The 13303-nt window shown below is 46.8% G+C and overlaps 1 protein-coding gene across 22 annotated transcripts in view; it reads right to left on the minus strand.

Moving 5' to 3' along the window:
• Positions 1-2978: 2978 nt before the first annotated feature.
• Positions 2979-13303, minus strand: part of FOXN3 (forkhead box N3) — a 415372-nt gene continuing 405047 nt past the window's right edge. For 21 of the 22 annotated variants that reach the window (XM_084966825.1, XM_084966821.1, XM_021098361.2 and 18 more), the window contains one exon: positions 2979-9823. In XM_084966825.1, coding sequence (XP_084822951.1) covers positions 9791-9823 — 33 coding nt within the window. In that variant the 3' untranslated portion in view covers positions 2979-9790. 22 annotated transcript variants of the gene reach the window in all.

Consider the following 13303-nt stretch of genomic DNA (forward strand, 5'->3'; position numbering starts at 1 on the left):
TGAAGAAACTGCATCCCAGTGGGATTAAGACATCAGCCACTGCCTTGTTTTCAGACTTCCTCATCATACTTTGCTTCTTCCATAAGATATATTTTTAGAAATCAGTTTTGAGATGAGTAAGAGATGAGAAAAAAATAGAATTCCTTGATCCTTCTCAAATTGCTGCATTTTGAAGGAGATTAAGCCATATGTTCTGTAACTACTTTATTATGGAGTAACATAAAACATTAGGCTACTTTATCCTGAAATGCCCACAAATGATTTCAAGTCAAGGTACTATTTCTATGATTATTATTTTAAGAACTGTCCTGGGAAGGTTTATTCACCCAAAACCAAGGGCAGAGGTTCCCCTTCCATTGAATAAACTGATTCATTCACTGACATTTGAGTCTTTTATAGAAAAACTGTCCTTTCCCAGTTCCTGAACCCCTGGTTTTGTAGCCCAGTCAATTAAAACACGATCAACACACATTTGTGTTTATGTTCTTAGAGGAACATTTGATTCCTAGGGGCTCTGAGGAGCAGAGTGAAAGACAGGAGCTTTCAGGTGATAATCAAAAGCCTCTTAGGTTGGGCTAGACTCCCTCTGAAATTGCTCTCATCTGTTCAGAACTTTCTAGAAGGGTGGTGAGTTCTTAGTTCAGAACACTTCCTTTCATCAGGCAGAGCCGTCAGGAGGAGAGGAGAAACTAGTCAGGGGCAGTAGCACTGCTCACTTTCACTCATCCCACCAAGGCAGCAAAAACACACTAAATAGCCTTTGTGGTCCTGAAGGGACATGGGGAGGGGGGAGGGCAGGGGGAAGTTTCACTGCTCCGAGGATTCATACAACTTTGAAGACAGTGTTGTCTGCTCTTTTCAGGAAAAAAAAAATCCATTTTTGATTGCCTACGAAGCATATTTAAAAAGCAGGGTAGCTTACACCTAGATTACCTAAGTTAGAGGAGAGCTTGTGTATTACCTACGTATGCAAATGAGACATCCATCCAGCAACTCATTACACCTTCAAGGCAGAGTCCAGGATCTTGTAGTTCTTCTCAAAGCAAACACAGAACATTGAACGGCATGCATGGCATGGAATCACACATGCTCCTATTAAAATCATGGAATGAAAATCACTTACAAGGGTGAGCTTTAGTAGTACTCTTGATTTCTATTTACTTTGCATTTATACCACGCTGCTTTTAAGAAAATGAAGGTATTGGTCGTTCCTGTGTTTCCTTCTTTCCAGGGAAGGAATTGGAGGGTGAATTGAAGGAGACAGTGGTTGTGGCCCTATTATGATGAGGACAGAGGACCTGGATGAAGAGCCACGTGAATACACAGGAAGTAAATCTGCTTGAACACAGGTAGAAGCAGCTTAGAGACACACCTGAGAGCTGTCCTTTGAAATCAGTCACCTGACAACATTCTGAGCTTATTTCAGGAGGATGGCCAATGCTTAACCCTCAGGAAGCTCTGGTCCCAACCCCGCTGAGGCGCCATCTAATCACTTGAGCACCAGCCTTTCCCAGCAACTCGGTGCTCCTCTTCCCTCAACATCAAAGTCCCTTCCAGACTGGCTCTACTTGTCACTGTTGCCCAGCAGTCACTGGGATAGAGGTGCTGCAAAATGATTGTTTCCCGAATTAGAAATGAAGAAAAGTAATGTGCAATAATACCGAATACGGTGAATTTGACTTTGGTGGCAGTTTTATTCTATGGTCAGGCCGTGTGAGTTCAGTTCTATCTTTTTCACCTGTCCCCATTCCCATTTATACCACTTCATAGCCCAGAGACCTAGGGTCTTCACTGCAGGTGACAAACAAGGACCAGACTTTTTCCCCTCCCCTTCTGTGGGATGCTTAATGTCCCCTGGAGGTAAGATCAGAATTTTGGAGGTGTTATCTTATTCTGATACTCAATCTAACAGGATATCTCATCTTCGAACACCCTAAGAATCACGTATGGAAGATGTTTGATACGGGCTTTTTATGGTGGCCATACCTTATATTTGATAGGAAGCATGACCCAACTTGGTCAACGATCCAAATGACTTTCTGCTCTTCCTCCCAATTAATTCCCCTGAAATTTTGAAGATTTACCATCTGGAGGGAACACCACAGCTTTGAAGGTGCTTCCAACAATGGAAATGGACATGGCAGCAATACTGGCAAACACACTGGATCCTGGGGTGACCACTTTGAGAAGCCTTGTTGGGAGTCTGTTCCAGCAGGCTCCCTAGAAGAGATGGGCCCCCTGACCTTAGAGGAGTGTATGGCCTGGCCACCAGAAGACACCAGTGAGTGTGGTGGCCCAGCGGAAGGGTAGCGGTGGAGGCCAGGTCTACTGGGCTTCCTGCTGCCGCTGTGAGAATTTATAGATTGACATGAAAACAACCACACAAAAGGGACCAGAACTCTGAAAGAATGTCCTTTCTACTCCTCCAGCACAGGGACCGATGCCCTGTGATCTATGACTTGTCCCAACCACTCCTTTCCCATTCAGCTCCTTCTTGGTTCTCAGTGGTGATGGATTAAATCCTGGAAGGTCAAAGCCTCCGGGTTAGAGAAGTTATCTTAAGAAACCCTCAAAACCCGGTACAGGTTGGCAGGCTCTGGCCCCACTGTATAATTTTAGTATATTGCTCAACAATTTCCAAAAGAAAGGCACAATCTGTCTTGACCACAAGCTCTGAAGTTCATGGTGGGAAGCCTGCTGTCCAATTCTTTAGGTCAGAGCTGGAATTCTCCTGAGAAGCACAGGTGAGCCCAGCCATGGGCTGCAAGTGTGCATATCTGTAAAAGACATGTGATTTTCTTCTGAAAGGGAAGCATGAGGATAGGTGTAAGTGCAATGGAGAGTCTAACATCAGACCGTAAAAAAAAAGGGGGGGGGGGGAGGGGGGAGAACACACCCCAGCGCTGGTAAGAAACCGACATGAATTTACTGCTCAGCATTTGCATGCGGAGACGCGGTGCACACAATACCACGTGGCATTTTTCTTCAATTGATGCAACTCAGTAATTTTTATTGCAACTGGAAGACAATACATCACAGAAACTTTATGGTAGGTCTGGGGAAAAGTGTTATTTACAATAAATGATGAAATAGTTTGTCTTTGGCAATATGATTACATATGAAGAATGTGAAATGCAAGTATGGATGCCTCCAAAGCAACACCATCAGGTCCCTAGAGTTCGGCTGATCGTGCCTGCGTCCACACTGCTCCGTTAGTAACACAAATGCAACTGAGCATCACTTTCCTTTCTCCTCTATGGGTCTCCCTTTCTAGTCATGATATTGGCAGTTTCATACAGAAAGAAAAAAAAAAATTGGCTTTTGAAAACTTATTACTCTCGTAAATGAATTTGGCCATGTCGGTCTATTGGCCAGAGGTCAGACGACCCTAAGGATGACAGTAAACCTCTTGTCTTCTGATTGCTTTATCACTGTTATTTCGCTTTCTGTAAAACACAAACAGAACTCAGAAATGTTACAGCATCAGCGTATAAAAAATGAACAAGTGTATAATGCTTCCCAGAGACACACAGACACTCGTTTCCTCCACATCGTCACCATGGCAGTATAAGTAGCGAGGGTGAATGACAGCAGGAAACTGGTTACTGAATCAGCTGTGAGCGCCGACGGCTCAACATACATACGCAAGAAAGGCTGAAGATGCTTAAATAACTGAAATGGTGCTAAGAGTCTCATCGAAAAAAGGGAGGGGTTGGGAACTCAGGCCACAGTCATGAAAGGATGAAAGACAATTGCTAGGTTGGATAGATTTCCCCATATCGAAGTCTTCGCGAATCCAATATGGAATATTAATTCTTTGCAAAAAGTAGGGAAGGCTGTTCTCAACTTTTGCAAATGAAACACAGTGGAAAACACTGTTATAGATATTCCAAATAAATAGTCTTGATTTCAACACTAACAAAACGAACAAGGGTACTTGTGAGCATTATCACAGTTAAGTCAGAAGTGATCTTTCACCCAGGTCTGATTTCAAAAGTAGGACAGACAGCAAAATGCAGCACCATAGACACATTGGTTTCGGCCGTTAAAAGATGGATCGTTTTAAAAATCGGATTTTCCTTCCTTAATTTTTGGTCAGTGAAGCTAGCACTTGTTTGCCGAACTGTGGAAGAATCGCAAGGTCACACGCATTATTCATGATAAAGCAACGGAGCTGATGAGTCTGTGCTTAATTCAAGAATAACCAGTAGGAGAGAGAGAGAGAGAGAGAGAGAGAGAGAACAGGGGTCCACCACCATCACAGGTGTTCTCTCAAAGGACGGGGAATTAACAGATGAAGTCACAAAGGCAGGTGGGTCTATACAGAACACTGAATGCCATGTGTAAATCCTCATGGGACTCCAGAAACGGGAACACCACACAATGTCTATACTGTGATTTACACATTTCGTTACAAAGAGGAAAAAAAAAAAAAGAAGACACCATTACAACTTTGTAACCTTGTTAACTGCAGATATAAACCAAAGTCCCAAGTTTTGGCAGGTAACTAAAAAGAGGGTTATCACTTAGGTTATATAGCAAAAGTGTTGATGTCTATTATATATAGTAGTATAAATAATAAAAAAGTATTATTTAAATTAGATCACAGTGCTGCATTATGTGCATAACAGTGTTTGATATAGTACTGGAGCTGGGACTTAACGACACGAAGGGTTTAACTGTCAACACGGGTTAAGTCACAATCAAGAGGGGACACGGAGTTCAAATGTGTTCTTTTGGTGGCAAAAAAGAAAAAAAAAGAAAAAAAAGAAAAGAAAAAAGAAAAAAAAAATCCTGAAGACGAAAGGAAAATACTCCTCTACAGAAACAGAAAGAATCAAATGGCAACATCTGGGCAGCTGTGATCCACCAGAAAGAAACAAGAGTCCCAACCTGAATCAAGTTTAAAGGGAAAGAGGAGTCACATTGAATTGAATTCAATCCCACACGGAAAACTCTCCCAACAGAGGTCGCTTGGTACCTAACTCTGATTCCTTCTCCGAGAGCCCTTCGATGAGTGAGAGAGGCAGAGGGTCCACCCACGTGGAGTGGGGTATCTGTGATGGGGAGCAGTCCTGCTGCGTCCCAGGACGGAGCTGGGCACAAAAGCCACCTGGACAGGTTCTCATGCACCAGAGCCCACAGCCTGCAGCTGTCCCCCAGGCAAGACGGCCGTTCTGGGCGATGGTTTCCCCCCGGGACGCCCTGTGGCATTGCAAGCCATGTCCAGCAAGAGCCAGGCACGCTGAATGCCTCTCCCAGAAACAAAGCAGCTCTTGGGAAAAGCCTCTAACACCTCCCTTCTTAGAAGCTCAGTCTCAAGACTAAAACCTTCCACCGCTGTCTTGGCCGTGGTTATCTCAAACCACCGAGATGGGGATTGGATTCCTTTTAGTTTCAGAGACAGTTTCACCAAAGAACTCTTGAAGGGATACTGATTAGAGAGGGGGAGGGGGAGGGGGAGTAGGAGCTTACGGTATATTATAAGGCTGGGAAAAAAATCTATGATGCAAACCCTTTCCACATAGTACTAGGTAAAGATAAAAGACAATTGTAGTAGCATAAAAATAACTGTCTATGTGTCTATCATTTTAAGAAAAAAGAGCTACAGTCTCTTTCTCTTAAATGTGTCTGAGGACCAACAGCAAGTAACTGCAGATGTCATGGTGCTGATGTGTTCATGGTTGTTTTCCAGAGCATCTTCAAATATTGCTATAGTTCCCCATTCCCCCCTCCCCCCCCCACCGCCCCACGTGAGTATGTGAGTTACTGCAATGACACATGAAACGCCACTTCTCCCTGCCGGAGAAGTGAAAGCAAAAACACCACACCCCTTGACCGGTGCACAGGCGATTTTGTCAAGACTAATGAATACACAGGCTAGTTTGGAAGCTAAAAGAACACCTGACGTTTGGGAAGAAATTCCAAGACTAAAGTGAATTACACTTGAGCAAAATATTCTTTCACAAAGAGGCTTGTGCTTAAATTCTCTACTGCTCTTGGAGGAGGGGTTGCGAGAGGGTGCCGCCTGCCCCTTGGCTTGGCAAGGGCATGGCCAACCTCATTCGGCAATGAAGTCACTACCAACGGCCACATACACATCAATTACTTTTTTTTTTTTTTTCTCAACAATCAAAATACAAAGTTAAACACAATTGAGCCATTGTTTTGGTTATGCATAATGTGTATGCCTCCAAAAACAGAAGAAAAATAGAAAAAAGTACCCTCACTAAAGTTTCCCCGACGTCTCCCAGCGGCTCCTCCAAAGGGACTGAGGGAGACTCAGGAAAATAACACTTAGAAAGCTGCCCGATGAGGTATTTATGCAAAAAGAGTGGTTCTGGAGTTAAGAACACACTTTTATAAGATATTTATCTATTTCTCAAAGAGATCAGTAAAGTAAATCACACACATTGCATTTTATTATTTTCTAAAAGAGGCCTTTGCTCCTTTAGAGAAAGGAAATGAGGGGAGACAGCCCACTGTGGGGGTTTGAACTGGACGAAATCCCCTGCCAGAAACAGCCCTGGGCCTTTACCTCTGCCTCTCAGGAGGGGAGTCTGAACTTGATCTTGGGGGTGGGGACGGAGGTGGGCTTGGTCAGGTGACAACACCGGGTCAAAGTGTTGCTCAGGTTGCACGGCTGTGGATGGCTTTTGGGGGTGTCAGATGCTTGGGGAGACGGAGGGCACAGAGCACTTCAAAAAAGACACCCTTATTCCTGTCTACACCCGAACAAGTATGCTGGAAGTACTCAGGTTCAGGTAATAAATCTGACCCGTGTATGGGTGTAGTTTTTTTTCCCCCCAGGTTCTCTGAACAGCAACTCAGGGGGAGTTAATGCACCAGTTAATTCCCACTGTCCTGGCTGATGGAGCTTCTAACAGTGCCGGGCGCTGGCGGATGGGCCCCACGATGGCCCACACAGCCCTGGTTTTAAAATCCAGATCACCCCGGTTCCCTCCGTCCCCCTCCCCATCGTATCCTGAGCCACGGGAGTGGGTGTTTTTGTTTGTGTTTTAAAATTCCCTTCCCTGTGGGTGGAAGATCAAATTCTTTTAGAGGTTTCTCTGGATCTCCCCAGATAGTTTCTTTTAGGCAAAGATAACAGAGGAGGTTCTGGCCTGCGTGACATCACCTAGTTGTCTAAATTCACCTCTTACAGTCTAGGTGGGCTTAATTCCACGTTGGTTCCTGCACCGAGGCAGTAGAGACGGCGGGACCCCTTCTTCCCACCGCGAGAGGGCGTCGCGGGAAGACCGCTGGGACGGGGCCTTCTCACACCCGTGTCACTTCCTCCTTCACGTGTACCTAACTCACACCCTCATCCAATAAGGCCCATTCGTGTGTTTCCCCTTCTCCTGGCAAATTTGCATAATTAGTCACTGCCTTTTCCCTAGAAGCAAATCACTGTCGTGGTTTTCTCAAGTCAGCGTCCCATAATTCTCTTGATTCTATCATCCACACTCACTACTAAGTTTGCCCTCAAATTATTGCGTCATGGTAAACACGTACAGACAAAGAGAAAGGACACACTTTTCAACAGAGAATCAGAGGGGGTCGGGGGCTGAAGTGCAGACAAGGCAGTACACAGCTCCACCATCAAGGCCCTACCAGAGCATGAAGATATTTTTTGTATTGCAGAGTAAGCTCCCCAACAGTCAGAATTTGTCCCTGAAGAAGGTTAAACCTTAAACACCTGCTTCAAAAAACCAAAACAAAATAATCGGAAAAAAGGAAAAAAAAAAAAAAAAAAAAAACAACGAAAGAAAATTTCAATGAAATTAAAAAAAAAAAAAGAAAGAAAAAGGAAGAAAACCAAAAGAACCTCTAAGCCTAAGGGCTTAAAAATTAGAGGCATAGCCTTTTCTCTATTTTCTATATTTATATGAAAATAATTCATGCTTCATGCTAAATACATTATTTACCTTACAAGAACTTTGTTATTTTTGAATAAAAAAAAGTTTGTGTTTTTGTGATTTTTTTTTTTTTTCCAAAGGAATTCCATGCACTGTGGATCAGAAATTTCTGCTGGCTACACTGGCTGAATGTGGAAATCATTGATTTTTGCAAAGATGAATCCTGACTGACATTAATTGCAAACTCCATTTTGAGGGCAGTATAGGAGTTTTTTGTTTTTTTTCCTTTTTTGCCATGTTTTAGTTTGTCCATCAATGTGCCTTTTATCTTTTAAAAATCCACCACAATACTAATGGCAGCTTCCGGAACTTTTTGTTTTTGTTTCATGTTCATGTGGATCAAATGGTTCTGACAGACAGAAAAAGATTCGTACCACTATTTCCTTCCCTAACGGCTACCGGACTTGATTTTCACTTGCGCAGTAAGAAGACATCGCTTGTTTTTTGCATCAGTTTTTTTTTTCTCTCTCGTGTGGTGTGTCTAGGTGGGTGCCTGTATCTGTGTGTGTGTGTGTGTGTATGCGCGTGCGTGCATGCACGCGCAAGTGTGCAGGACCAACCTTCAGGCTTATGGCTTGTGGAACCTTCTCTTCATTTAATATAGAACAGAAGTGGTCAGCAACATCACTAAAAACGGACCCAGTTTCTTCCCGTGAGTCACTGACAACCTGGTGAACACGAATGGTCCAGCGTCCACCTCGGAAGATGCTACCAGGCTTCACGGTTAAGAAGCGCAGAGGCCTGGTAACTGCCCTGCCCTGCCCCCTCCCCCTGCATTCCTGGGGCAATGCCAAGGGTTTTCCTGGCACCATTCAATGCCCTCTGCATGAGCTTGGGTCTGCTCCCAGGGGGACCAGGGGTCTTTCCTTCTCCTTATGTGCATTCACTCAGCAAACCCAAGTGGGTGGACATCCTGACCTTTTAAACCTAAAGGTTGGGCCTGATCGATGGTTACTCTGCACAGTGCCTTCTAGGAGCTGGATGTGTATCCCCGTGGCATTACGGCTGCCATCCCTGCGGACTCAGCCACGGTGTTCTGACAAGCTGGAGGAAGCAATGGTAATTTTGGCTTTTTCGGTTTTGTCTTCAGATAATGAAAAGCTTTTGTAAAACAGCTGAGTGTCGACATGAGTTCTATGGCTTCAATCTCCTTTAAACATAAAATTCTTAAGGGTCCAAAACAAAGGAGGGGGGCAAATTAAAAAAAAAAAAAAAAAAAAAGGAAAGAAAAGAAAGAAAACCAAACCGAAAAAAAAAGAAAAGAAAAAATAACAAATTGCTGATATTGCCACAAATCATTAGAAATCTCCTGACATGCTGAAACCAAATGGCCGTAAGTTCAAAACAAATCAGTGACTTGTTTTTAATTTTTTGTGGTTTCCTTTTGCTCTTTCTGCCCCTTTGCCGTCCGATTGGTGATATTATTCAAACAGGACCGAATCCCCGCCAAGTGCAGGAGCGACCCCGCCGCCTCTTTCATCTCCTCGTCATCGCTCTCGGGGGGCTTTTCCGTGCGTCTCTTTTTGAGGGGCAGCGTGTCGCTGGGGACCTTCCTCGCCTTGGCGAAGTGCTGGCGCTTCTTGTGCTGGGACGCGTAGCCGCTGTCCCCCAGAGCATCCTTGGCCTCCTTCGGGCTGCATTTCCTGTCGTCTTCCTCCGTCTCACTGTGGCTCTCGTGGCTCTGGAAGCTGCCCTCGCTGCCCTCCTGGCTCCCCTTGGTGGCAAACTCGTAGTGGTCATCGGCCGAGGAGGAGGAGACACAGTCGCTGGCGGGCGAGGTGCTCCTGGCGTGGGAGGACTTGGCACTGCTGTAGTTGTGATCCTCCTTGGGGTCTCCGCTGACCACCGGCGAGCCACACGACGGCTCGCTCTCAGTCCGCATCCGGCAGCTGGTGAGGCCGTTCCTGCAGACAGGGACGGCGGGGAGGGATGGAGACAAGAGAGGACACCGATTAAAGCCCCTGGGATGAGACAGCCGGCAGCCCCCTGAGCTTGCACATCAGATGCTTTGCTGTCCAAGCCGGCGATGGGCCAACAGGCGGCTCCGCTTTGAAGACAGGGTCCCAAGTCCTGACACCCCTGTCTTCCCTAGCTCGTCTCCCATCATGACATTTTCACTCCATTTGCGCAGTGGAGACGTCAAAACAACACTCTTTTGAAATGACAGCAGTGGAAGCGCAATCTCTTCTATTAAACCATAAAAATCAAGCTGTGCTTGGTTTCACATGCCCGCCAACATCATGGAGGAGACACCACCAGGCGATGCTGGCCAGGTACTTCAGAGAAAAAGCCTGCTCTCTTCTAAATCGGCTCTAGTGGGAGCCTTTTGTCGGAAGACTAAATCTAGTGTTCAGCAAAAAGAGATACCTGCCACGCGGTGACAGCCATCCACTCACACGTTCCCTCCCTCCTTCCGGCCTTCTGCAAATATTCACTGAACATCAGATACAAATGCCCGACCTTGGGGAGGGTCCCGGGGGAGGCCTCTGACGTGGAATCAGATTCAGACACTGTCACAAAGATGCTCACAGGCCAACCGGGAAGTCATGAGCAGCCATAAACTACCATCTACTAAACTTACCACCAACAGGCCCCCTGCTATGTCGGCAGAGAGGACTGCGCTTAACTCCGCAATGTGGATGTTAGCATCCTTCCTTCACAGAGGCCGGAAGTGAGGTCGCAGGAGTTTGGTAATTTTCCGTAAGCCACACGGCTAATGAGGAGCAGAGCTGGGATGGGAACCAAAGCCTGACTCTCAAGCTTGAGCGCTCGGTAACAGCGGCAGACCTGCTCTCATGCTTTTCCATTTGTCTGTGACTAGGACCCTGCTTTGCACTCCCATCAGGACCTGCGAGCAGCCAGCCCACCTCTGGTGAGTGTATCGTGTCCGTCTGTCTGGGCAGTGAGCTGCCTGCCCTTGTGCTCCCTTCTTGGCGAAGTGGGAACAGTTAACTTCCCCTGTTAGTTATAAAAGCCCAGCCCCCGTGTTGGCCCTGTCGCCCCAGGCTCATCAACCAGGGACACATTTCTGCACCTCGGGAACACAGGCACACTTTTCCTTCCTACACAACCCCAACTTTAGGGACCCCCATGTTCCCTCCAGGAATAGCACTTCCCACCATCATTACGAGCTGCGTGAGGACGGAGCCAACATCTCTGGTTCCCATTGGCACGTGAGTTCCTCAAGCTGGCATCTCAGCCCCCATCACTGATCTGTCCTTGGTGGCAAGCGCTGCACCACAGGAGGACCCACAACCGAGAGACGGAGCATGTGCAGGAACGGATGGGATTGTGGGCAGAGAGCCCACAAGCTTGGGAAGTCCACCAAGGCGCCCCACTGGACATTCCCTGAGGAGGTGGCACCCGCAGGAAGGCCATGGGATTGGGCCTCCAATGAGAGTCGGTCCTGAGCTCCCCGCTTTCTATCCTGCCCCACCCCCCAACCCCCCCAGGGGCCTTGAGGCTCACAGAGATGCTGCTGCAGCCCAGAGGGAAAGGCAAAGGCAGGGAGGGTCCTTGGTGGAAACGGTGTAGCAGGGAGTGGGCCAAGCGGTCTGTCTTCCCCCTCCCTGTGCGCCATGCCTGTGGTGCTCTGTGAAATTGAAGCTGGTGGTACAGAAACCCCCCTGTAACATGCACCAGCAAAATGCAAGAGGGCCATTATCAAAATGCCACCTCTGCCAGCTGCTTCATCACGAGCCCCAACAAGGACAACATTTGCATCTGCATGATGACGTCTAGCAGGCTCCAGAAGTTTCCCAGCACCTGTCCCATCCTCTGTGATCCCGGATCAGCACCCCTTCCCCGCAGTCCTTCCAGAAAGAGCCTGGTTTTCAAGACAGACTGACTTTTAGGGGTTCACATCCCAGCACTGCTTCTTAGTAAGGCCTTCAGTAGGTCCCTCATGTACCTTCCAGGGCTGTGTGACAATAGAATGAAAAGTTCTAAGCACAGAGGACAGTTCTTAGGGGTGCTGGAGAATTCTGACCTGGTTTCTCATCCTGCCTGCCTGCCCACCGCTGCTCCCTGCTGCCCTGAGTAGTTCTGTTTGCTTTCTTTCTTTTGTGGCCTCAACCATGGCATATGGAAGTTCCAGGGCCAGGGATCAGAACCCATGCCATAGCAGAGACAAGGCAAGGTCCTTAACCTGCTGTGCCACCAGGGAACTCCCCTGTTTTCTTCATGCCCGGAGGCTGATGGGAACGCAGCATAAAGTAAGAGGGAAGAGGCCTGCAGAGAAAGTCCTCAGGGCCTTGCCTGTAAACACGGCCCCTGTGCTTCTTGGATGGCCCCTGCCACGTTTTCTGCAAACTTCCTGTTTTTTTTTCGGCTGTGTCTTAGATGCATAAAAGTGGCTAAGAAAAGATTCCTGTAAGGTGCTACCAAACATGAAACTGGGTAAATGCAATGAACTGCGAGAGTTATGAAAGCAAATGGAAATGGAAGTCCTGTGCCACGATTCTCGGGATCATTGCTGCGGGTAACTGCTGTTGAATCCCTAGATACTCAGTCTGCTGAATGAGCCTAAGAGAGTTTCAGAGGGAACCCAACTACACTCGGAGGAGTCAAGTGCGCTGCGGTTTGGCTAAAAGAAAATCGATTCCATTCTGAATCCTTATTTTTTTTTAACAACACGGGGCTTAGAATCCACTTCACTACCCACCTTCAGGCAGATTACGGTACTTCTCTGAACATGTATGGAGAGGGATTGAATTCTGGGAGCAAAAGAGTAAGCAAAAGGCAAGCATTGCAAAAAGCTAATTCTTAGTGAACCCCAGTGAAAGGTATAAATGGTGTTCAACACCCTTCTCTTTTCTACAGGTGAAACATTTTTAAGTAAAAAGTTTAGAGTTCGGGGTGGAGGAGTGGGAGAAAAACACTAGAATGAAAGCAATGATACAGCATTTCAGTGCGATGCTCTCACAAGAGGGAAGGTTCTGAGCCTGAGAATGTCTTTTCCTTTTATTTATTTATTTAATTAATTAATTTATTATTATTATTATTTTTTGCCATTTCTAGGGCTGCTCCCACGGCATATCGAGGTTCCCAGGCTTGGGGTTGAATCGGAGCTGTAGCCACCGGCCTACACCAGGGCCACAGCGACGTGGGATCTGAATCGCGTCTGCAACCTACACCACAGCTCACGGCAATGCCAGATCCTTAACCCACTGAGCAAGGCCAGGGATCGAACCTGCAACCTCACGGTTCCTAGTCGGATTCATTAGCCGCTGAGCCATGACGGGAACTCCAGTTATTTATTTTTTAGGGCCCCACCTGCAGCCTATGGCGGTTCCCAGGCTATGCATTGAATCAGAGCTACAGATGACGGCCTACACCGCAGCCACAGCAACGGCAGATCCGAGCCGTGTCTGCGACCTATACCA

The sequence above is a fragment of the Sus scrofa genome, chromosome 7, assembly GCF_054392235.1.
Source record: "Sus scrofa isolate SSC_HxYL_T2T_F1_AM1 chromosome 7, Sscrofa_HxYL_maternal_Yorkshire_Landrace_v2.0, whole genome shotgun sequence".
Classification (NCBI taxonomy): Eukaryota; Metazoa; Chordata; class Mammalia; order Artiodactyla; family Suidae; genus Sus; species Sus scrofa.